This window comes from Silene latifolia, chromosome 9 (assembly GCF_048544455.1).
Source record: "Silene latifolia isolate original U9 population chromosome 9, ASM4854445v1, whole genome shotgun sequence".
Taxonomy (NCBI): domain Eukaryota; kingdom Viridiplantae; phylum Streptophyta; class Magnoliopsida; order Caryophyllales; family Caryophyllaceae; genus Silene; species Silene latifolia.
In genome coordinates this window covers 222,653,671-222,680,569 of record NC_133534.1, presented here as the reverse complement: position 1 = coordinate 222,680,569, position 26,899 = coordinate 222,653,671, and the positions used below count along the sequence as shown (strand labels likewise).

Genomic DNA, 26,899 nt, shown 5'->3' with positions numbered 1-26,899 from the left:
ATCCTTTGTACTATGTTTCCACTTCCCACATTCTTCCTTCCTGAACACACTTAATTCCAACCTTTTTCTTTCTTTCTTCTCTCTAAAACTGGGTGCTTTCATCTCAAAACGAAGCTAAAGTTCTCTCTAAATCCTCCAAATCAGCGTAAACATACAAATAATAGATGGCATCAATGGTATTTCTTCATTTTATTCATTCTTTTCAGTAACGTTTTCATATTTTTCAGTTGAATAGGAAGGATGAAGGTAATCACTACAGTTTTGCATGTCATCGAATTTGCTCATTCTTGTTTTGATAATTTGTTACTGGGTTTGGAATGAAGATTGTTAGAAATAAATCTTCATGCTGGGTTTTCATTAATTTTAGTTTGGATTAGCATGAACGCATTCTGACAAAATTTACATGAACATTTTTCCTATAGTTTTACATTTACACTTTTTATTGTTCTATTTTTTATGCGAGTTAGCATTCTGACAAAATTTGCACTTTCTATGACATTTACACTTTTAAAGCCTCACATTTACACTGCATTACTGCTCACGTTTACACTTTTCCTGTACTTTTAAATTTACACTTTTTTTCTGTTATAGTCACCTTTGCATTTTTATTGTTATATTTTTTATGTGAGTTAGCATTCTGACAACATTTACACTTTTGTTGACATTTACACTTTTAAAGCATCACATTTACACTGCATTGCTGCTCACATTTACACTTTTGGTGTACTTTTACACTTTTGTTGACATTTACACTTTCAGACAATCACATTTACACTTCCTTTATTGTTATCTTTGGATGTCAACACACTTTTGTTGTCTTTACACTTTTGTTGACATTTACACTTTTTTATTGTTATAGTCACCTTTGCATTTTTATTGTTATATTTTTTATGTGAGTTAGCATTCTGACAACATTTACACTTTTGTTGACATTTACTCTTTTTGCTATAGTTTTACATTTACACTTTTTAATTGTTATAGTCACCCTTTAATTGTTAATATTATAGTTTTAATTTGAGTTAGTATTCTGAAAACATTAACACTTTTGTTGACATATACACTTATAAAGCATCACATGTACACAACATTTCTGCTGACATTTACACTTTTGTTGACATTTACACTTTCAGAACAGCACATTTACACTCCGTTTCTACTGACATTTACACTTACACTTTTGGATGTTTACTTTTACTATAGTTTTGACATTTACACTTTTGATGACATTTACACTTTCAGACCAGCACATTTACACTTCATATCTGAGGACATTTACATTTACACTTACACTGTGCACATTTACAGACTTGGTAAAACAGAATGGGGTTCAACCTGACAGGCAGGAGCTGTGTAAGGAGGTGGAGAAGAGGTTTACAGCGTACATCGGCCAGGAGTTTGGGGGGGTTGAGGATGCGGTGACTTTTTATAAGATATACGCCATTGCTGGTGGGTTTGACGTACGTAGGTACACAACAAAAAAATGGCGTGGCGGTGAGATCAAGTCAAAGCTCGTCGTCTGCAATCGAGAAGGTTTCGCTCACAAGACGCCCCTAAAAACATCGGGATGACGCACTGAATGGGGAGAAGTCACAAAGGATATTCAGGGTCACTAGAGTGGGGTGTAAAGCGAGGATACGACTATATATGAAGAATGGTCTTTTATTAATTGACCGGTTCCACGAGGGTCATAATCACGAGCTTATCTCACTTAAGGACAGAGAGTTCCAGAAATTGTCGCGTAACATAACAGATTATCACAAGATGATAATCGTTTCAAACTCAAGGGTTTGTAATACATAATCACTCTCTATACTAAATAAATAATTCCATTCATGTTATATTTATATGACATATCTGTTAATGATTGATTGACAGCTGAAGATAGGAGCAACAAAAACATACAGAATTTGCAAAGAACAAGTGAATGGATACGAAAACATTGGAGCAAGCTTAAATGATTTTAAGAACTTCCATAGGGATGTTAAATGTTTCATTCACGAACGGGATGGTCAGTTGTTTGTTGACCATTTCAAGGAAATGACTGAAACAAGAACAGGTTTCTACTTTGACTATGACCTTGACGATGATGGCAGCCTACGTAGGGCCATATGGGCGGACGGTACCGCCCGAGATAATTACAAAATTTTTGGTGATGCGGTGTCATTCGACCCAACTTACTCCACCAATAAGTATTCTATGGTATTCACACCATTCACAGGTGTTGACCACCATAAACGATCTGTGACGTTCTATGGGGCTCTTGTTGCAAGGGAAGATTATGAGTCGTTTAATTGGGTTTTCAGCCGGTTTTACAAGCAATGGGGGTAAGGAGCCCGAGTACATAATTACGGATCGGGACCCGGTATTATCAAATCTGTCCTCTTATTTTCAAGACAAATGCGCCATCGGTTCTGTATGTGGCATATAATGAACAAAATGCCAAGTAAGTTTGGCGTCTCGAGAAGCGATTATAATGAGTTCATATATAAAATTAATGACCTTATATGGGACGATGAGCTTGAGGCGGCAGAATTTGATGGTATCTGGGAGCAAATAATTCAAGATCATGGTGTTGGCGTAAATGATTGGTTTGCAGATACATATGCTATAAGGGGACAGTGGGTGATGGCGCATTGCAGAGACTTGAGGATGGCGTCGATTATGAGAACAACTCAAAGATCAGAGAGCGAAAATAGCTTTTTCAAGAGGTTTGAGCACAAGTCAGGAACGTTGGTTGAGTTTTGGATGCGCTTTGAGAGCGCTATGGACCAACAAAGACATACACAGAAGCAGCTTGACAACATGGTTAAGCACTCGTCCGCAACGACGTCAACACATCTGGCATTAGAGATTCATGCTGCAAAGGTGTACACCTATTCAGCTTTCCACAAATTCAAACAAGAAGCAATCTTCTCAATTGATACATGTAGAACAGGAGGTTTCACTGAGAGAGGCAAGTTAGAGGTAACTACTGTCAAAGATTCAACCAGAAAGAAGAATTTTGAAGTTGTGTACAGTCCAGGTAGTTTACACTTCCTATGACATTTACACTTTCATTTTTTATCTCATTTAAATTCCTATAACTTAACATTTACACTTCTGATAACTTAACATTTACACTTCCTATTAGTTTACATTTACACTTCCTATTAGTTTGCATTTACACTTCTAATAACTTAATATTTACACTTTACATCATATGACATTTACACTTCCTATACCTTAACATTTACACTTTTTCACTTATTGACATTTACACTACATTTCATGACATTTACACTTTACATCATATGACATTTACACATTTAAATCCCTATAACTTAACATTTACACTTCTAATACCTTAACATTTACACTTCCAATTAGTTTACATTTACACTTCTAATTACTTAGCATTTACACACTACATTTCATGACATTTACACTTTACATCATATGACATTTACACATTCAAATCCCTTAAACTTGACATTTACACTTTTAATACCTTAACATTTACACTTCCTATTAGTTTACATTTACACTTCTAATTACTTAGCATTTACACTTTACAATTGATGACATTTACACTTTACATCCTATGACATTTACACTTCCTATACCTTAACATTTACACTTTTCCACTTATTGACATTTACAGTACATTTTATGACATTTACACTTTACATCATGTTGACATTTACACTACATTTTATGACATTTACACTTTACATCATATGACATTTACACATTTAAATCCCTATAACTTAACATTTACACTTCTAATACCTTAACATTTACACTTCTTATACCTTAACATTTACACTTTTTCACTTATTGACATTTACACTACATTTCATGACATTTACACTTTACATCATATGACATTTACACATTTAAATCCCCTATAACTTAACATTTACACTTTTAGTACCTTAACATTTACATTCCAATTAGTTTACATTTACACTTCTAATTACTTAGCATTTACCCTTTACAATTCATGACATTTACACTTTAGATCATTACATTTACACTTCTAAGAACTTAACATTTACACTTTACAATTCAATACATTTACACTTTACATCAGTGACACTATTTTTAACGTTCACACTTACATGCTAGCTTTATCTGATGACACAGGTACACGTAAAGCAAGTCAAGCTGCGATTGTGATGTTCGAAAGAAGCGGAATCCTATGCCGCCATATAATATGGATTTTTTCAGCAAGTGGGATAAAGACCATACCAGAAGATTATGTTCTGAATAGATGGATGAAAGAGTATCTCCGATTAAGGATTTTCAATACTAATGGTGAAGGAACAGAAAACATGCAAGTCATCGATGAAAAACAAATTGCAATGTCAATAATGTGGTCAGAAGTTCATGAAGCTGTAGGGCTCCTTCGAGACAAAGGAATAGCTGATGTTGACAGCTTTTCCGCTGTAATAAGATCATTTAAACAGTCCCTATCACCATTAGGGGAAGTGTTGAATAAAAATCAACAAATGGAGAAATTTCTGAATTGTACGACATGTGAGGTAGTGACGATATTGCCACCAAAGAATTCGAAAAACAAGGGGACCGGAAAAAGATTGATGTCAGCCAAAACAAAAGCAATGGTGTTGGCTAGGAAACCCAAACGTAAGTGTAAGAATTGCAAGAGAATGACAAATCACGACAAGAGAAACTGCCCTAACCCCTTCTCAGCACACACGCCATTGTGCGAAGGGTCGTCTGAACCAGAAGAGGATGAGGGAGAGGAGGAGGAAGAGCTGGAGTCGAACAAGAATAGACGCGGATCGGTGACAAGTGTTGCTCTATATATTTTGAGTGTGTAACTTAAAACTTTGATGTGCTATAACTGGAGCGGGCGATAAGGAATTGGTCTCATGGCAGCGTAACTTTGAACTGCAGTTGGTGTAAATTTTCGTAACACCAACGTTAGAGTTACACTGTCATAAGACCAAAATCTCTCTGTTTTATTAGATAGCCAAACATTGTGTTACTTGAACTTATTTTGGATTACTTATGTTATTTCAAGTAACAGTTACACTTATTTTCAAATAACTGGTGTTAACATTTACACTTCCTATGTCAGCACATTTACACTTCCAGTAACTCCACATTTACACATACTATATCCTCACATTTACACTTTGAATATCTTCACATTTACACTTCCAATTTAGACAGTTTTACACTTTATTTGTTCACATTTACACTTCTCCTATATTCAAATTTACACTTCCTAATTGTTCTTATTTACACTTTTTTTGTTCACATTTACACTTGGGTCATCACCACATTTACACTTTAAGTGTGTTAACATTTACACTTTAAGTGTGTTAACATTTACACTTACAAAGTAAATGTCACTAAATTACAAGTGTGTTACACTTGCGCTTTAGTCACATTTACACTTTGAAAAAACTATGATTATAAATGCCAAAAAATAGTCAACCATTACACTTCATTAGTGTAATTTACCATTACACTTCATTACTGTAAAGCTTACACTTTCAAACATTGCAAACCACAGTACAAAACCTTCTTTTCTAAGTTCAAGATTGCCAAACAAAATACATTTAAAAAAAAAATATGTCCACAAATTGTTTACTTTTTCGACAACACAGCCTTAATTTTGCGCTTCTTTTGTAACTTGGCCCATAAATCTTCTTTTCCAAATGATAAACCCATTCAACTTTGCTTCAAAAATGTCTCTGTTGACATTTATGTCAGCTAGAACAAGCGTCGCCACCAACTCAACTACCAAGTACCGTCGATTCCTCTTCCTCTCCAAGTCTGGATGCTAAAAAGGTTGACCCTCGTACATCAGCATATACATCATACAGAAAATCCCTGATTCTGTTATGTTAGGAAGGGGTGTTTGCCGCCTGAACGGGATTTGCCGATGCTGAAAGCTAGTAATCTCATATCCCCTGTCCGTTCTGACGTCCAAATAATCGCTAACAGCTGATGCCACTTGGCGAGTAACATTGCACATTTCAGACTGATCCCAGTTGGCATGATGTTGGTAGTCAAGGAGATCAACAGTTTGTTGTCCAAAATTTATACACACGCATGCAAAGTGCCCACCAATGTTGACAGGTACGAAGATAAACTCGGCATTCAGGTTGAAAGTTTTATCACAGTCCTGGATGAAGGTATCCCAAATGTGATACAGCCGATCAGTGATGTCATTAGACTGTGAGCCTGCTTCACGTATATCCAAAAGCTGCATGATACATTCCTGTTCAGAGGAGTGAGTGAGACTACATAATAAAAGTAAGAACTAATGTATAACTTTTAGGCTTTGTGCAGGGGGGGGTGTACCATATGACGTATCCCAAAGAAGGCCATCCTAGGAAGTAAGTGTTCAAATGAGACTCCAAATGGTTCAACAAAACAACCCACGACTCAATGACAACAGGCGACATTACAACCTCGGAAGCATGGTCATGATGTCGGACCGGCAGCAAGCGGCATGCCTCTTTGTACCAAGAGATTGATTCACTGCAATAAAACACACGTATAATAGTAAGAAATTGAGAAGTAGTTACAAATTAAATATCGTAACTAATTGGCCCCGTTATAAGAGTCCGGCAGTGCGAACGAATCTTCAAAGTTGTAGTCGTCTAACAAGCAATAGTCCACCGCATGCTTTCGACGTGATCGAATACCCCTGACCAAGCTTTGATTGTTCCGTAAGAAGGTCGAGACAACAAGAGTCTCGCGTATCAGCGAGCCCCACAATCAATTGAGCAACCCAAGCCATCCCCCGCCCCGGACGCCTCCGTCTGGTGACAAAGGTTGGCTACTCGACGATCACGCCGACGCTTGAACAACAATGGCGGGGCTTTCCGCTGTATGGCTGGGCACTGACCACTGGACTTCCTTCTACGCGTTTAGGGGTGGGACGCAACACGGGACGGGCGTTCTATCACGTACGTAATCTCTTCCTCATCGTCCAGGCTCCACTTCTGTGCAACATTGGAGACCGGGTTCACACCTTGACCATACTTTTCCCTGAATTGGGATATCCTTGAGTGAACGCTCTCCCTCACTTTGTTATGGTCACTCAGGATAAGAATCGACACCACTTCAGCACGGACGAGGTTCAGAACGTCCCTCTCACCTAAGGCGCAGTCAAATAGCTTCCCATTGAAAAGCAGCATGTGTATCATCATGTACACCCCGCAATCAAACGCAGAATAACCGGTACCTTGCCATTTAAATTCGACATTCACAAATTTGAACCCGGCAACCTTTGAACCTCTGACAAACCCTTTAGACTCCAGATACGCACCCATTAAATCACACTGTAAAAAGGAATTTAAAAAAAAGTCAATTTAAAAACAGTGTTTACAATTCCAGAATACATCAACACTGAAGAACAAATTAAGGTATGCTATTTAAAATTATTACCGCAATACGGGAAATTCCAAAATATGGAAGCTTCTCAAAATCATCGTCGTATCGACGGTTGTCCAAATACTCTATCTGCTCGGAAACGAAGTTTATGCATGCACAACTGTAATGATCATTATTGCCAGATAAGATCGGGATGAAGACCTGGCGGGTGTGACAACAAAGACATAAAAGATACACTCAGTAAAAAATACACATTTACACTTTCAATAATTCGTCACATTTACAATCCCTGTGTCATGACATTTACACTTTCCATATATTCACATTTACACTATATATGTCATGACATTTACACTTCATATTTAGTCACCTTTACACTCCCTGTGTCATAACTTTTACACTTCACTATATCTCACATTTACACTTCCTATGTGATGACATTTGCACTTTACTATGTATCACATTTACACTTCATATTTCATTACATTTACACTTCACAAATATCTCACGACATTTACAGTTCACTAAGTCTCACGTTTACACTTCATATGTCATGACATTTACACTTTACATATATTCACATTTACACTTTATATGTGCTGACATTTACACTTTCTATTTAGTCACCTTTACACTCGCTATGTCTTCACATAAAAGATATAAAAGATACACTCAGTAAAAAATACAGATTTACACTTTCAATAATTCGTCACATTTACAATCCCTGTGTCATGACATTTACACTTTCCATATACACATTTACACTATATATGTCATGACATTTACACTTCATATTTAGTCACCTTTACACTCCCTGTGTCATAACTTTTACACTTCACTATATCTCACATTTACACTTCCTATGTGATGACATTTACACTTCACTAGGTATCACATTTACACTTCATATTTCATTACATTAACACTTCACAATATCTCACGACATTTACAGTTCACTATGTCTCACGTTTACACTTCATATGTCATGACATTTACACTTTACATATATTCACATTTACACTTTATATGTGCTGACATTTACACTTTCTATTTAGTCACCTTTACACTCGCTATGTCTTCACATTTACACTTTCTATATAATCACATTTACACTATACATCATGACATTTATACTTCACTATGTATCACATTTACACTTCATATTTCATGACATTTACACTTTCTTCTTAATCACATCCAGGCATTTACACTTTCTGTGAAAATCACATATACACTTTCGATGTGATGACATTTACACTTCACAATAGGTCACATTTACACTTACCATATCATATCCAAGTTGAAATGGAGACAAACAAGATTGAATCCAAGCATCCCACCCAGCCCAGATTTCGTCCTTTTTGTCAAGAACAATTCCTTTCTTCTTCGCTTTCCAAATATCCAGTGCAGGGCTCTGTTCAAACGAAGGGCAGCGCTATTAAATTTAGAAACTTACGTTACAATTAAATTGGAACTATAAAAATTGCATTGAGTGAGGATAGGACAAGTACGGTGTGACTAAGCCCGAAGAAACAACGAGAGGATGCAACTGGTGCAGTTTGGTCATACATCATCTTATTGATTAGTAGGCACCAACAATCGATTACAGAATTCATAACTTCCTGTCCAGGTTCAAGGGTTAACATGTCTTCCCGTGACACGAAGAAAAAGTCTGAAAAAACTGCCAATTCTTCCCTACAAAAAAAGAAAAAATTATATAAGGCGAACATGGTTACGACAACATATAAGTATTAATATGTTTGACATAGAAATTAATCGACTCACCCTTTCAACCAAGCTTCTGATTTGTTAAATACGTAGTCCAGGACGTATTTCGTTTCCTTAAAAACACCCCTAAATAACTTCTTATTCAATTCACTGCAGTCTCTGAGAACAAAGCCCTGCGCCGGCATGGGTTCCCCACAATCCATGGTGCAAGTCGATTCTCGGGACCACTTCCATGCACCGTAAGGGCTCACCAATGAAATAGGAAAGGGTGGTGATCCATATTACTCCGGGGACATAAATTTCCCGACCATCCGCGGCACGGCTGGTTGAGAAGGGCCTGCCACATCGCCGTTCCAAAATCCTCACCGGAATCCCCTTAAATGCCTCAGCTAGCTCTGCAAAGATATAAACGTACACCGAAATTCCGGCAATTTAAACTCAGCGGAGGGTGCTTCAACAACCACCTTATCTGCTCCTCTCGCAACATCCATGAGCTTGTCATCATTCTGAAATGGACCAGGACAACCGGGTTGTTCAGTAGGGCCCTCACCTTGCTCGTTGACCATGCCACTACCAATCTCTAACCCTTCTTGCGATGCATCTTCACGGACTGTGGTCGAAACAACGCCATGCTCGTAATCCGGGCTTTCGTGACGACTAACTTGGCGTCGGTCAACGGCCGTTCCACTCCCGATCGCCGCTAACATCTACAGCCTCACCAGACACTAGTCCAACCACGAGTGGTTCGGGCCCACGGCAGGGCCCCTGCTCTTCGGGCGGCTCCATGTCCATGCCCCGCACACTTCATCTCCGGACTCGGTGCACCGCTAACATCCACATCCACATCCACGCTCGGCACTAGTCCAACCACCACCGATTCAGGCCCACGGCGGGTCCCCCGATCTTGAGGCGGCTCCATATCCATTCCCCGCATAGCCTCGTCCCCTGTTCTCTCGGTGCACCACCCCAGTGCCACTTCACCGTCACCGCTGTCGACAACTTTTTCAGCGTTATCAATATCACTTTGTCGCTATAAATTTCAACTGAAATGAAGATGATCCATCTTCAATTGACGGGACTACCACATCCGCATCCACCTTGTTTGCTACTTTTGAAAAAGACGCCTCCCCTTCACCGAAACAGTTGTTCTTGAGCCACTCCATATCCATACCCCGCACAATCTCATCCTCACCTATCTCATACGCAACCCTCTACCGCTTCACCACCACCGTGACCAATATCTGTCAAACCTTGCAGCGCGTTCTCAATATCAGCAGTCGAAATAAATTTTAGTTGAACTGAAGATGAGCCATCTTCAGTTGAGTGACCTACCACATCCGCATCAACCTTATTCGTTGCTTCTGACTTACACTTCTCAACAACATGTTCAGCTTTCTCAGGGGCACCACTAGTGTCAGGCACTTCCCCTCCCAAACTTTCCTGCTCCTCGTTCAATGAGGGCTTTGTGTAAGCTTCTTCAACTTCATCCGGGCTATAAATTTTCTCAAGAATCTGCCGATCAGTTAATTGAGTCAAGTCGTCGGTTAAATCTAGCCCACATTCCTCTTCCTCTCGTCGACAGCTTTAAGTTCGGTGGTGTTGTAGAAACCAAATGGTCTCCATTACCCGTGACATCGCCGCATCACCGCTTTATCACCCAAATCGAATCTTCTCAAGTGACACAGCTCTACGAGGCGTAAACTCGAACTTAGGAACCTTGGTCTTTCTTTTCTTGCTTGCCTTTGTTTTTTTCTTGGCCGCCTGTTTTTTTTCTTGGCCAACATTTGACAATGAGGGAGCGTTATCATTATACTTCTTCATTTGGGACGCTAAATTTCCAACTTCTTCAACATATTCCTTCACCTTTGCACCTTCAAAAAAAGCTTGCGTCGCTTGTGACGGAACAAGATCAGTTGAAGAAGAAGCACCTGTTGTTAAATTCTTAAGCAATGCAGCTGCATCCGTATACCACGAATAGAAGGCTACAGCATTCCTTTGAATCTTCAAGTACAACTCGTGTACACCCTACAGTTGGTAACAAAAAAAAGATTTAAGAGTCTAGATACACAAAATATACCTGCTCAATATATATATATATATATATATATATATATATATATTAAAAAAAAATATGCGATTAATTAAACATTCATAACATAAATCTTACATCTACAGCCCTAACTTTCAACTCATCGTCATCTTCAACACCGGGAGGGAGTTCAATCTGAATAAACTTCTTATCGGGTGATGTACCCGACGTTGAAATCAGAAGAGGCGTAGGGCTTGCCAATGGCGCCTTGGGCGCGCCAGCTATAGCCAACATCGTATTACCAGTGTCCTTCTCATCAGGGGTCCTGTTTTGACATCGCAGGTACTTCACCTTCGACAAAGTTAGTCGACCAAGTGGCCCCACGTCCAGCTCATCCTTTAACCTCTTCGATAGAGTTTTCAGATCCCAATGCTGAATAAGTGGAAGGCCATCTGAGGAACTCTTGCCACGGTAATCATACCGCTGAAAATAAGTAATCATAAGGAAAGGGATACAACCAAGCGGATGTGATCGCACGCTGCGAGCCTCTACTGCACATTAGCTAAACATTCTAATATATACGAGCACCAGTCATACTCCGGTATGGCACTCACATCTTCAACCACTTTCAAAAGTTTGATTTCAATGCCGTTGTTCAATGTCGGCGCAAGGAATGATGAAATGCTAAGAAGCACAAACAGGCGGCAGAATTCATCACCTCCATCTTTGAATTGCTCTGACTCAATATAATTTAAGACGTCTCCTAAAGGAATATAATCAGAATTTGATTTCACTTTGAACTTTTTGCGCCACAGTTGTTTTATGCGCACATATTTTTCATCTTTAGAACCAGGCATATGTCCAGTAGGTACTATTTCCATCTCTCTCTCACCAAGAGGTAACATGAAACAGTCATAGACATCATACTTAGTAACCATAAACTCCTTCAACTCTGACGCCCTGAAAACATGAGAACCATCGCTGAAAGCCTCAAGAAATTCAGGAACATGTGAAAGCGGGAAAGTTCTGAGTTTATGATGAAGCAGCCCCCCAAATCCAATCCTCTGTACAGCGGCTCGTTGGGCAATGTTAAGCTTACCAATAAGCTTTTGAAGCCGGTTGGGGCGACACTTAACGGAAACAGTAGGGGTAACTTGTGGTTGTTCTTCACTTCCAGCTACTTATCCATCAGATACCATCTGAATCAGGAACAAAAAGTACATAAGAAATGCACAATATCAGTCAACCTATAACAGTCTACACATTTACATTTACACTTACTCTATCCTCACATTTACACTTCCAGTATCTTCACATTTACACTTCCAATTTAGTCAGATTTACACTTTATTTGTTCACATTTACACTTCCATTATCTTCACATTTACACTTCCAATTTAGTTAGATTTACCCTTTATTTGTTCACATTTACACTTACTCTATCCTCACATTTACACTTCCAGTGTCTTCACATTTACACTTCCACTTTAGTCAGATTTACCCTTTATTGGTTCACAATTACACTTACTCTATCCTCACATTCACACTTCCATTATCTTCACATTTACACTTCCAATTTAGTCAGATTTACTCTTTATTGGTTCACATTTAAACTTACTCTATCCTCACATTTACACTTTCATTGTCTTCACATTTACACTTTCAATTTAGTCAGATTTACCCTTTATTTGTTCACATTTACACTTACTCTATCCTCACATTCACACTTCCAGTGTCTTCACATTTACACTTCCAATTTAGTTAGATTTACCCTTTATTTGTTCACATTTACACTTCTCCTATACTCACATTTACACTTCCAGTATCTTCACATTTACACTAACAGTTTAGACAGATTTACACTTTATTTGATCACATTTACACTTCTACTATCCTCACATTTATACTTACTCTATCCTCACATTTACACTAACAGTTTAGACAGATTTACACTTTATTTGATCACATTTACACTTCTACTATCCTCACATTTACACTTACTCTATCCTCACATTTACACTTCCATTATCTTCACATTTACACTAACAGTTTAGACAGATTTACACTTTATTTGATCACATTTACACTTCTACTATCCTCACATTTACACTTACTCTATCCTCACATTTACACTAACAGTTTAGTCAGATTTACACTTTATTTCTTCACATTTACACTTCTCTTATCCTCACATTTACACTTACTCTATCCTCACATTTACACATTGAATATCTTCACATTTACACTTCCAATTGGGTCAGATTTACACTTTATTTGATAACATTTACACTTTCTATTTTTTCACATTTACACTTTTTTTGCGTCACATTTACACTTGGCATGTCCTCACATTCACAGTCCCAATTACATCACATTTACAATGCCCAAAAACAGGCTCGATTAAAACCATAACAAATACATTGACACTACCCATCAATTCAGATTTACACTATGAATTTAATTAAAAATTCAAACAAACAATAAAATCACATAAATTGAAACACGCAATAAAATTGAAACACGCAATATAAAAATTACGACTCAAGCATAATTTGCAAAATTAAAAAAGTTAAACAAAGAAAAGAATAAAGGATGATCAGTGAATTACCTTCAAAGTGAGGCAAAGAAACAAAGATAGGAACTACAAGGGTTTGAATGCGATAAAATATAGAAAAGAAATGGAATTGTTGTATTTGGTAAGCAAGAGAAATGGAACAGTAAGGAATAGAAAAGAAATGAAGAAATGTGAGATGAAAGGCAGGAATAAGGAAGGACGGTTTTTTGAAATTATGAGGAGGTTGTATGAGATAGTGGAGGAAAGTTGAATAACGTGCAAGTGACTGATGAGGAACATACATGCAGAATGAACAGTAAGTCTAATAGCCTAAGGAGAGAGGTAATTAGTCTACATATTATTTTAATGTTATAAGTTGCTTTTTGGTGTAATCTTAGCCATTCATCCTCACAATCTAAGGGCTCTAAATGGGACTTATGGACTTAATGTCTTAAGGTGGACTCACTTGATCCTTCCTCTATATATATATATATATATATATATATATATATATATATATATATATATATATATATATATATATATATATATATATATATATGCAACCTCATAAGATAGAAGTTGGAAAATTTCTTACACAATCTCGAAACCCGTAACATACACAACAGAAACAATATCTCAAATGTTTTGTCTCTCGCCACATATTGCACCATTTCCACACAACTTATAATATCATAGTTCCATTAAAATTTACATCAATTGCTGTCTAATCGACAAATTAGTGAATAACTTTGCATAAAGGCCTGTATAATTAAGACCGTCTTAAGCTTACATTTTACTCCGTAATTAATATAACTATTCTAAATGATTCACATAGCATCCAAAGAGACCGTCCTAAGTCAACAACAACACAGCGGATCTAGGTCAAGCACCACATAAAACCCCAAAAACCTCAATTATGAAAAAAAAATCCATACTCTTTGGAGTAAGGTTGCGTACATTGAGCGCTCCTTATGCCGTCAATGAAGGGAGAAATTTTTCGGAGGGAGTGGATTGAAGCCGAGCTCATGGCTGTTGGATAAGATCTATTACTCTATATGACCTTTTACTTCTCACTAAGATAAGTCAAATGGAGCTTATTCACTGAAATGAGGGGAATAATCTATTCAGTAGTTTCTGCTATGTCTGACCTGGTACAAACCAACAACTATTGAACACATTCAAAATCGGGAAGGACCTTTGAATCTTTGATATAGCATCAATCAATCACTTTCCGGGATTTATATCCGCTAGCTATACTTTCTGCATATTACAGAAAGTATGCCTCAGAAAGTGAAAGATTAATATGGTGTTATCTGTTTAATTATCAAGAATGTATTAGAATATCAGTTTGGGATCAGAGAATAAAATCGATCAAGTTAAAATTTCAGGGCGACAAGTCCCAAATTTGATGGATGAATAGAGAAGTGTGACAGTAAAAATAACACTGAACTCAGATAATTCGTTTGAAAAACCAGCCAATAGACTGACCATTGACCAACGTGCCTCAATCACCATGCCTCAATCACCAGAGCAATAGTTAGCTCACAGCCACACAATATTCATCACCGACCATGGCATTTGAGAATGGAACTATGGCCTTTTCCAGATGAGTATTGCCACTTAACAAAATCTTCAGCAATAAAACTCCCTCAAAGTACAACAATAACCCCGTATATTGGCTCCTGTAAATTGCAAGTAAAGGGGTCGTCGGTTGTAAGCAGCCTTACTCCTAAGTTGACAACATACAAACGTAGTTTCCACATGACCCACGTGAAAACTAGGACAAGATTCACATCTAATGACTGCCACATTGGAAAAAGAAAAAAGACGAACTAAAGTCACCATTTTGCTAAATTCAATTATACAGTAACACATTATCAAAGAATTTTGGGACTTCTACTCCATTAAAATTAATGATGATGCCTCCTTCAAACTATTGATTATTATATTTTAGGCTGTTCGGTTGTTAAAATCTAAGCAACATTATTACTTCGACAATAGTGTTCCATTTTGAAGCTCTCCATAACATCTTCAACTAAGGAAGTATGAGAATCGAACATTGTAATTAATTAGAGTTACTGTTCCTTTCACACACTTAAGCCTTAAGGTATTGCATTGATCAAACAATTAGTTTCACACAGTCTAGCTATGAATCTAAATGAAGACGCTGGATGAATTTAAGGTTCCCCTTCGCTTAAAATCCTAAGCTACCGATCAAAGACAAACAGTACAAGTAGTACACTTGTTAAGTCTGTTATGGTATGACTTTGAAACTTTGGCATTGTTCCCATCAGGCTATCAATTTCCATTTCTATACCTACATACCTACATTGGGAAGCTGGTAGGCGGTTGAACAACATAAGGACACACACTGCATGTACCTTCTAACACCCTTGACCCTACACAACAATCCCTAAAATTAAAGCGTTCGAAATACAGAGAGGCAAGTATGCAATACCTCAATAGAGCTGCTATAGCTCACTGGTGACACAGGTTGCAATGCACGACCAATGCTGCTTCTTATTTGCATTCTAAATGAACACATAATCAACGTAGCACAACTAAAATAACCCCTCAAATGGTTTACTACAATACTACTCTTTCAAATGCAAACTAATTCACACAATTTTAGCTTATACTCATTCCATATGAATTGTCTGTTTGCCTCAAATTTAAATACCTTGCATAAATGAAACATATAAAAAGTAAACAAATGACCGAGACTGGCGAAGTGCGAACCTCAAGTAGCAAATACCATTATAAAAACAAACAATCCTTAAGAAAATGTGGAAATTCAGTAAAATACCTGACAAAATAACATTATACTGCAGCATTGAATCCAACTGCTACCATAATTGTCCATCCCATGTTTATGCTGCAAATTAAAACAACTTAATGTCATCATAGATCTTATAAATACTAAATAATGTCGCTTAAGCCTTATAAAAATGTTCGGCAACAAGAGCTGTGAGACTTTAAGCAAAAAAAACGGGGAGACAAGGATCCATGCAACAAATGATGCCAAACCCAGGCTGACATCATCTAGCTCCCAATGACATATGCACTTTGAAACTAAATCATCATCTAGCTCCCAGTGACATCCCCACTTTGAAACTAAATCATGTCAAACTGCAATCTAGGATCTTAAATAAACAAGACTCCAAATTGCACCAAATTACTTTAAACTTCAACAAATAGGAAAAATAAATTATACCATCAAATATAACCCAGAAATTAAAATCGCCCAAATTATCACATGCAATTAATTTAAACCTAAAATAAGAAGTCCCAAATCGTTGCATGCAATCAAATCAAAATCAATTTAAACTGAAAAAAAAGTAAACTATTTCATTTAATTAATCAATAATCCACCTCAATAGTTAACATATAGGAATAAAATAATCAACATGGCAACTTACCTGTAGAAGCTCCAAATCTAAACTATTTTATTTAATTAATCAATAATCCACCTCAATAGTTAACATATAGGAATAAAATAATCAGCATGGCAACTTACCTGTAGAAGCTCCAAATCGAAACCCTAATCGCTGAAATGGCGAGCGATTTGCAGAAATGGAGTACAATCCTAGCAGGTGAAAGTCACAACAACATAAAGACAGAAAGCGCATGAGTAATGGAGATGGGATTGCTACTGTAGCGACTGAAACGACATGCAAATGGCGGATAAATAAATGTAAAAAGGAAATTGCATGAGAGAGATAGATAGACAGAAAGTCAAGAAGAAAGAAGGGGAAAGCAGCGAGAAACCTAACAATCAAAATAAGAGGGGTAAAATGGGAAGAAAATGGGAATGGTACTGTTCTGGCTACAGTAAAAGATGTTGTGGTTTTTTTAAAGAGTGTAGATAAATTATGGTGATGAGGTGGCTTTCTAGAACTGTGTCAAAAGTGAATTTGTGTAATTTGGTGATTTGAGATTGTCTTTTTATATTATTTATAGATGATAAGTCTTTTAGTTAGCTATATCTCTACTTATTATTTCCACATATTCACACAAATACATTAAATCTTGTGTTAATCTTCATGAATAAATTCATTTTTTTTTATTTTTATTCAATCTTTCAACTACCAGGTCAAAGTATGAATCTATAAAATCTTATTAAAAGGCAAGACAAAAAATGCCACGTGGAAATGCCACATGGAAATGGGAAATGCCACGTCAAAATAGTTGTTCACAAATAGTCAATCATCTACCTAAAATCATGAATAATGTTATGAATGTTTGATTACTTAAAGCTCTAGTTAAATGACATAAGAAATTGAACCAACGTTATCAATGATGGTCTCTTTAACTCCCATTATAGCTATAACATCTATACAATAACATAAAAAGCCTGGATTGAGTAGTTACTAGAATGATACGTGGCGCACTACATTTACATGTTAGATCAATTTTTTGTCTTTTTATAAAAAAAAAGTAAAAATAGAAAATGAAAAGGCAAAGGCAAAGTAGTAATTAATAGACTAATTAGTTATCTTATTTAAACTTTCATTTACCAAGCATTATTCCACTTAATAATCATAATTAGTGCTAAACTTTCTATATTCTACCGTTATGAAAATTTTCACCTATAAAAGGAAATGAATTGATAAAAAATGTAGTACATTCCTAGCAAAAACAAATTAATGATTTTTTTTTTATTTTCACCTAATAATTTTTTTTATTTTTTTTTCAACACTTCTCATATCTTTATTTTGTGGTGAGTAGGTATCAAATGGATAAGAAATAAAGAGATAAGAGAGAAGTATAAGAAAAGTGGAGAATTTGGCAAGCATTTGTATTATATAGTCTGTTTTAGGCATTCTCGAATGTTTATGAAGACACTCGAGATCGTCGATGATTGAATATAATCACCGGAGAATGGTGGTCAAACTTTGGTGAAGGAAATTCTAGCTTGACTAAATTGTAACTTTAGTTTTTTAATCTCACATTTTTAATAGTGATAGATTTTTTTTGCGGATGTTTTTAATATATAAATTCATCATTGTTAATGTGTAGTGAATTTATTAAAATTGATATTAATAACAAATTACAAATATGACTAAGGCAAGTTTAGAGTAAATATATTATTCTCTATATATGTAATTAAGTTGGTTAAAAGGGTAAATCTATATTTTCTTTGTGATTTGAATACTTTGAGTACTAATGAAATAGGATGCATTTGCTTTTATTGTCTTATTATTGCTTTGATGACAAGATGACAAAACTGCATTGTATATAACCATTGATTTTTGATAATCTGTTTATATTAATTCTCTTAATATAATTACTTGCATTTTATCCCAAAAAGACATGATACCAACGAGGAGCATTTTTTTTACTTTGAATTTCCAATGTGAGAATGTATATTGTTTTATCTATTTACCAACCTCATTTAAATTGTTTTTGTTTGATTAAACATTATAACAGTTAAGAGAAAATTGAGTGAATAATATTTTAAGTGTTAAATATCATCATTATTTCCAAACTAAAAAAAATAGAAGAATATAAACTATGGTTAATACTACTTATTATTTTTATAACTAATACGAAGTATCATCATTTTAATAAAGTTAGACTAACAAATATAAACATTGAGCAAAAAAGACATCATTTGGATACAAAAGTAATGAGAATGAGAACAACAAAATAATAGGGTACAATTAAAAAAAAACATTATTAAAGAATGATGTGAATATCAAGCTACTACAAAAAGTAATAAAAAAATTTTGCGCGAGCAAACATTTATACAAAAACATAAAAAGTCTAGGTTGAGTAGTTATTACTAGAATGAAACATGGCGGCACTACATTTACATGTTAGATCAATTTTTTTTATTTTTTTACTAAAAAAAGAAGTAAAAATAGAAAATGAAAAGGCAAAGTTGTAGTTAATAGACCAATTACTCATCTTATTTAAACTTTCATTTACCAAGCATTAGTCCACTTAATAATCATTATTTAGTGCTAAACATTTTATATTCTACCGTTATGAAAAAATCACCTCTAAAAGAAAATAAATTGATAAAAATTCTAGCACATTCTTAACAAAAAAATTAATGAAAAAGTTTATGAAGAGTTAGAGAAGTCCCGTGATTTTCACGGGAAATTGTGGATGAGACTTAATTTTAGACTAAAAATTGGAGTTTAGTTATCTAAAGTTATTAATAAGTGCTCCGTATTCGATCAACATAATAGACATTGATTATTAAACTAACCAGTGCATTGCACGGGTCATAAAACTAGTTAAGGCTTAACTATCAAGATGAAATTAAAATAATAGTTCGACGAGTGCTCTTGCAATTAAACCCAATACATCGTATATTTTAGGTCTGTTGTTTAGAATCTTCAAAATACAAAATAATTTTTAATTTAAATGTAAGACCTTAAATATGACTCCACACAAAACTTAATCATGTTTGTTTAAATATTTTTTAATAATAATAATAATAATAATAATAATAATAAAAGAAGGAGGGCTGATAATTGCACGGTGTTGGGCAGATGGATCCATGCCTACCTTCTTTCTTCAGTAACATCCGGATCATTAGTTATTTTGCCCAATACTTGTCTTTGAGAGTTGGAGGAGTGTGTTAAAAATTCGAGATGAAATTCTGGCCACTGTTGGTAACCAGTAGGATGCTACTTGTCTTCTTAAATCCTGGGAGCTTCGTGGTTGTTTTGTCATGCGGAGGGCCTATGATTATTTTAGGCCTAAGTTTCGTCCTTTTCCGTACTACAAGACCATATGGACGAGTACTTGTTTGCCAAAGCATAGTCTTACCACTGTTTTAGCAGTTCATAAGAAATTACCCATGATGGATAATCTCCAACTCAGGGGGATGCCTCTTCCTAATCGTTGCACACTTTGTTATGAGGCGGAAGAGTCTCATGCTCACCTTTTTTTCCGATGCTCTTGCTCCACTCATATACTTGGTGCTATTTTTTCGTGGCTTGGTCTGTCTCGTAGACCTAGAAGTGTGCTCTATGAACTTAAACGACTCAATTGTTGTCTTGCGAACAAGAGAGTATGACAGCACAAGTGGAGGGTTTGCAGCCTTATGGCTACTGTCAGCCTTCTATGGGAAGAACGGAATAGAAGAATATTCTTGGGGTATGCCCAAACTGAGGATAGTCTGGTTCGGAAAATCCAATATAGTGTTATTGTACGTATTTTAAATGGTGTAGTAGGCGATGATGCGGATATGTTAGAGCAACTTAATGCTTGAATAACTTAGTGGTTATCTTTGTAAGATTGTTACTTTTGTTCCCGATTTGGATGAATAAAAGTAAGATACTCTCTTGCAAAAAAAAAAAGAAAATAATAATAATAATAATCATAATTCTCAATTTTGAACGTTTGAGAGGGAGAGGGGAGTGCGATTTTTGGGCGATACTCAGGTGACTTTTGCCGGCTGCCATCACCTCCCTGTCAACCTTCTCCATCACCGTCACAGTCTCACGCCGGCGGCCTTGTCGACGAGGGTGGGATCTCAGGTGGTTGTTTAGGGTTTTAGGGCGTGGGATCGAGTGCGGGTTTCGTTAGGGCATCTGGGTTTTTGCGTCTAGCCACCGTAAGCAGCCACCATCCACACCACATCGACCTTTAGACCTCACGTTGCCGGTCAGGGGTGGGTGTTGCTGGTTGTTCTTGCGGTGGTCCGTTGCTGAGAGAGGGTTTTCGAGTGCGGCAAATTCGTCATTCTCAGGGGTCACTGTCGCCTCATTGCGGCCGTTGTTGTAATACTAAGGTTTTCTATGTCTTTGGGTACTCTATCGAGTGGAACTTACTCTGTCGAGTAAGTAGTTTTTGACGCAAAGCAGTAGTGTGCCTGTAGGGCACTCGATCGAGTAAGTGAGTTTACGGGCTGAGTTTTGACGGGTTTTGTTAATGATGTGAGATTAATATATAATAAGTTCCGTCACTTTTCTTAAACCTCTTTATCATTCTAAAAACCTAAATTGAGAGAAAGAAGTTACGTAAGTTGTTTCATCGCATCATTAGCAAATCCCCAAGGCTAGGAGAGTCGGATCATCTTGTTCTTTACGCCGTTGTGATCATCGTGTCAAGGGTAAGTTCCTCGTATAATTTTTATAGCATTTGGTTGAGTTTCTTTAAAACCCTAATTGGGTAATTTTGAGGGTTTTGGGTGATTTGTATGTATGTGGTAGTAATTGAATGTATACATGTTATAAGAGGAGGATTCGTAGAGGAGAATTCTGATTAGGTGCTAGATCGTCTGTGGTGGTTGCTTTTCCAGGTAGGGTTTCCCTACTCAGTATTAGTTACATAATGTGTGGTGATGGTTGTTGTGATTAAAGATTGATTGTATTGTTGAGTTGTTAGACGGTTGTTGTTTTCATACTGTTGATTGGTTTGTATCTGTTTGTGATCTTAGGGGCGCGTCCCTGGCTGAGTGGAGTCACTTGCGGGAGTGGCTTCACGCCCCTAGTTCGCCCTCTGTGGAACCCGCCACATGAGGGGATGTGCACATTAAGGAAACTTGGGTTTATCGCTCAGTGGAGATGAGCGGGGATTTGGTGGGTATGGCTGCGGTCCCCCACTGGCGGCGTGGGGTACTTGTTGCGATGGGTACTCTGGCAGCAGTGGCGAATCTAGGATCTATAGAATGGGGGTGACGGGTCGGGTGCCAGGAGTACTGAAATTATCAATATTAATGTGACAGTAGTGAAAGTAACCGTACTAATAACGAATGTATTAAAATAAGAATACTAACACCAAAAGATGGTATATATGAACAATTAACTTATCAATCGATTTTAAGTAAAATATTAATAGCGGGAGTAATGAATTTATCTCATCGTAATCTTAAGATATGTCATAGAAATATATATTAATAATAAATTTATGAGTTATGTAACTTTAAAGTAGTTTTATTTAATTGAAAATAAACTTTAATGTTAAACAAATGTAGCCCGGCCGGGGCCGGATAGCAATACTAGTTAATAAGAAGACGAGGACAGATGAAAATTGTAGTCGAAAGTGATTGCAAGATACTCATTGAAGCGTTAGAGCAACGGACGAAGGGTCGAAGTGATTTTCACTTAGTTTTAGAAGAAATTTTCTTATTATGTTCTGATTTCGAGTTGATTTTATGGTCCTTTATTAGTAGAAAGTATAATGGCGTAGCGCATGAGCTTGCTCATCTGAGCTCGATGCAATACGATAGGCGTGTCTGGGTCGGTTCTTTACCTCGACATGTTATGGATTTGGTTAGTTTTGATCTCAATGAAATAGCATAATCCCGCATTTGGGGTTATTTCAAAAAAAAAAAAAAATACAAACTAGTTAAAAAAAAAAAAAAAAAATCCAACCTATTGTGTGTCTACCCATGAGCCACGTCTCCATGGTCCACTAAACAATAAATAATGTTACCAAAGAAATTCATAAACACAGTGTCTCCATGGTTCATCAGCATTATTCATTCATCTTCATCCCTGTCCCAGTGTCACCCCTATTTCCAACCCAGAAAAATTCCCGACCCAATCCAAAAAATGTTCACTAAAATAAAATCTTTTTATCTCCTCTATCATATGATCGTCTTCATCACTAATACAATTAGTAATATTTTTTTTTAACTGTTTTAATTTTTTTCTTCTAAAATTAATGGGGTGATGGTTCACCCCCATCACCCCCTGTAGATTCGCCCCTGTCTGGCAAGGCTACACACTTTAGTGTGTAGTCAGTTGTGTGGAGATTTGAGACGGAGACCGGGGTTTGTTGAGCTGTTTGTGCTGTTTGTGATATTTTTCCTTTATGGTATTTGTTTTATGTATTTAATACTGACCCCGTTCAAATGTTTTAAAAACTGTGGTGATCCATTCGCGGTGGTTTGCAGTTATTGAGCAGGTATGAGACGATGCGCATGGAATAGCTGGGATGAGTCATCACGTGGCAGTTTTAGAAGTCTCCCGCTGTGTCGAACATTTTGTAGTTGTTTAGTAGTTGACAGTTTTGAGAACCTTGTATTTTTTCCCTTTTAACAATTTTGGAGTTTGGCATGTATCACTTAAACTTTATTATCATTTAAATACGTTTTGTTATTGTCTATTTGAGTATCATTGCCTCGGGTAACCGAGATGGTGACGTTCTTGTGGAGTCTATTGATCGAATACGAAAGGGGGAGGGGGGGAGGGGGAGGTGAATTGAGTATTAAAAATCTAACCCTACTTTTTCGAAATATATGATAAATAATTAATTACTTGATTTTATGAATTAAAATCAACTAAATAATTATTTCAAGCAATATAAAAATAACGAAAACAATAAAATAGAGAGAGACACGGGATTTTGAAGTGGTTCAGTTTCACAAGTCGAAACCTACGTCCACTATTCTCGATTAATAATTTTTAGTACCTTTCTACGGATTACAAAAATTATCAATCCACTCGTATAATCACACTATGATTATAACTCAGATTGAGTATCGCTAAATACTCTAGTTTTGCTTCTTACGTTAATAAGAAAAGTACAACGATAAATACTAATCTCACGTTAATGAGTGAGTATAATATCCTTGTGTACTTAGTATCCTATAACGATTTTCCTTTGAGTGATTGACAAATTTGATGCGCAACTTTTGTTTAAGCAATAGATAATGAAAATGAAAGCACAAGAATATTTTTGCTTAAAAATAATTTTTCCAAAAGTCTCTTTAAATGTTGAATGAATGCGAGTATTTATAGTTGTAGGGGATTAGGGTTTTAGGGTGTAAAACCCTAGACGACTTGATGATCAAGCCGACGGCTCCCTAGGTTTCGGTCCGACCTAGAGTTTTCCTTGGGTCCAATTCGTCCTCCTCTAGCCCACAACAAATCGAGATAGAATTTAAATGAAGCCCTAGGTTGCATGACGATGTACATATCGTGTTACAAAGCAATATTTCATTCAAATTAAATTATAATTAAATAATTCCAATTATATAAATACTCTTTCATTTGTATAAAACATTTAAAAATATATTTTCCAAAAATTAACGCATCATTTTTGTCTAGCAGTAAAGTTATAGATGTGAGGTCATAACTTTACTAACATTTATCAAACAAAGTAAAACCATTACCGGATGACGACCTATACTATCTAATTTTCAGAAGATCTTTAGTACACGAATCGTCTCTTCACAAGTCTCTCATCTTGAGTCTCGTGATTGGTTTTTGATCTTGATCTTGCTTGAATACAACGATCAAGTGTTCTTTGAAGTTGTACCTTCTTGGTCCAAACTTCAAGCTTGCATCTTCGAAGTTGTACCTCCTTTGTCCAAACTTCAAGCTTGCGTCTTTGTAATTGTTCCTTTCTATATAAAGACTTGAGCACACAATTACACGCATATGTTTATAATATTAAGTCCACATAGAAATCATTACTCTCATTATCAAAACAATTAATTAGGACTAAAGGTCCAACAAATTCCCCCTTTTTGATGATGACAAGTCTCCAATGATTTGTGTCTAAGTCTAGTTCCCCCTCAACACAATACTTCCCAAATTATAGAACAGTTGAGCGCAGAAAATAATAATCTTTTCAAAGTTATAACTATTGAATGCCTTGAGAGAATCAACTTGAGACGGTCGCAAATCATAAAAATAATTCCCCCTCTTGGCATCATTGGAAAGACGAGAACAGACATAAAACAACTAGAATAATATATCATGAGACAAGAAATAATCAAGAAAAACATATTATATTAAACGCAATCTAGTTCTTAATTAGCATAACAATATCCAAAACCTGCAATCACACAAGAAATAAAATGCGGAATTGAAAAAGCTAATGTCCATAAGTGTGGACTTTTATTGTGAGCAAAGGAAATAGAAAACAAAGGCTAGATTGGATATTGTGGCAGGTTTGGGGCGAGGTGATCACGGGCTATGTGGACTCGGTGGACAAGGTATCGGACGGGTCCGATATTCCAAGTCCTCATGTCGAGCGTAACAGTGGTCAAGGACCGCGGCTTGAGTGGCTAAGCGAGCATCAAAATTAATAATCTTTAAAGTCATAGCTTTGACCGCTTCATATATTATATGCATCTCAGACCTCATTTCCTTTCCCAATTGCAAAAGCTCATCCCCATACTTAACCAAACTATCCATTCCTTCCCTCATACGAGTAGATTCGGATTGTGTACGCACGGCCGCCTTTTGAGCGTGGTCGACTTGCGTGTCTAACCGCGACAACATGTGTATAATCGCGCCGGGCTAACACTACTCGGTCCACTAGAATCAACTCTCTTCTCCTTTGCAATGAGATCAAACAACTCACATAATTTCTTGTCTTGCTCATTAATTCTTCCAAGAACAGAAGTAAAATTTGATTCCATCTTAGAATCCAACATCTCTAAAACCATATTACTTTTACCTCCTTTTTCTCCTTTTTTAGAGTCAAAATAGAATTCCGAGCCATGAATAGCAAGCTTCATATATTTTAAATAAAGATCATTCATCTCATCACTACCAATAACTCCATAACTATGCTTCCCAATAACTCCTTTCTTCTCTAAAATACGAGAAATACAATTTCCATAAGGCAAACTCAAAGTAGAAGCTAGATCGTCCATCTTAGCCGTTACATTAGCTTGTATAATTTTATAAAACACAAGCATAGGTAGGCTAACCTTTTCTCCTTCAAGCCAAGCCTTCATAATAAGTATCTCATGAACACCAAATTTATCTCGACCTTCTTTGCGTGGAACAATAGTAGTCCAAATAAAGGTCAAAAATAATTTCAAAGAAGGCGACAATTTATTTGTTAAAATAGTTTCAGACGAAGCCGCATCTTGTTTGAAATACCGTTTCACTACTAATCTCTCATCAGGCGACATATTTCCCCATTCTACGCTCGGGTTAATTTCGATTCCCTCTCTAGGAACTCGACCCAAGTCGCAAAAATCACCAATTGAGACACGTATAGACGTCTCATTAACCACAGCAAGTAAATTTCCTTCCTTAAATTGAATAGTAGCATAAAATTGATATACCTCAATAGAAAAGACTGGACCAGTTATAGCAACAATATTCTCCCAACCTTGATCTTTGAGAAAATTCCTAAAGAACCCAAGTGCTTTATATTACTTTAACCAATCAACCGAATATACTCGTCCTGCGTGAATGCGATATTGAGCAACTTGATTGATATTTCTTCGTTCTACTTGAGTTAATCGAAGATTATTCAGTCCAGTATTAGTGTAATCATCCATATGCTGTGCGTAAAGA

General features: G+C 36.4%; 1 protein-coding gene across 1 annotated transcript; it reads left to right on the top strand.

Moving 5' to 3' along the window:
• Positions 1 to 2,436: 2,436 nt before the first annotated feature.
• LOC141602273 (protein FAR-RED IMPAIRED RESPONSE 1-like) lies at positions 2,437 to 4,823 on the top strand. Its single transcript, XM_074422576.1, has 2 exons — positions 2,437 to 3,022; positions 4,108 to 4,823. The coding sequence occupies exons 1-2, from the start codon at positions 2,437 to 2,439 to the stop codon at positions 4,821 to 4,823; spliced, it is 1,302 nt and encodes a 433-aa protein (XP_074278677.1).
• Positions 4,824 to 26,899: the final 22,076 nt, after the last annotated feature.

Bases quoted from the DNA above. Each gene is read 5' to 3' on its own strand.
- LOC141602273 (XM_074422576.1), top strand. From the start codon at position 2,437: ATGCCAAGTAAGTTTGGCGTCTCGAGAAGCGATTATAATGAGTTCATA. The intron at 3,023-4,107 runs GTAGTTTACACT...CTTACATGCTAG, and splicing joins TGAAGTTGTGTACAGTCCAG to CTTTATCTGATGACACAGGT.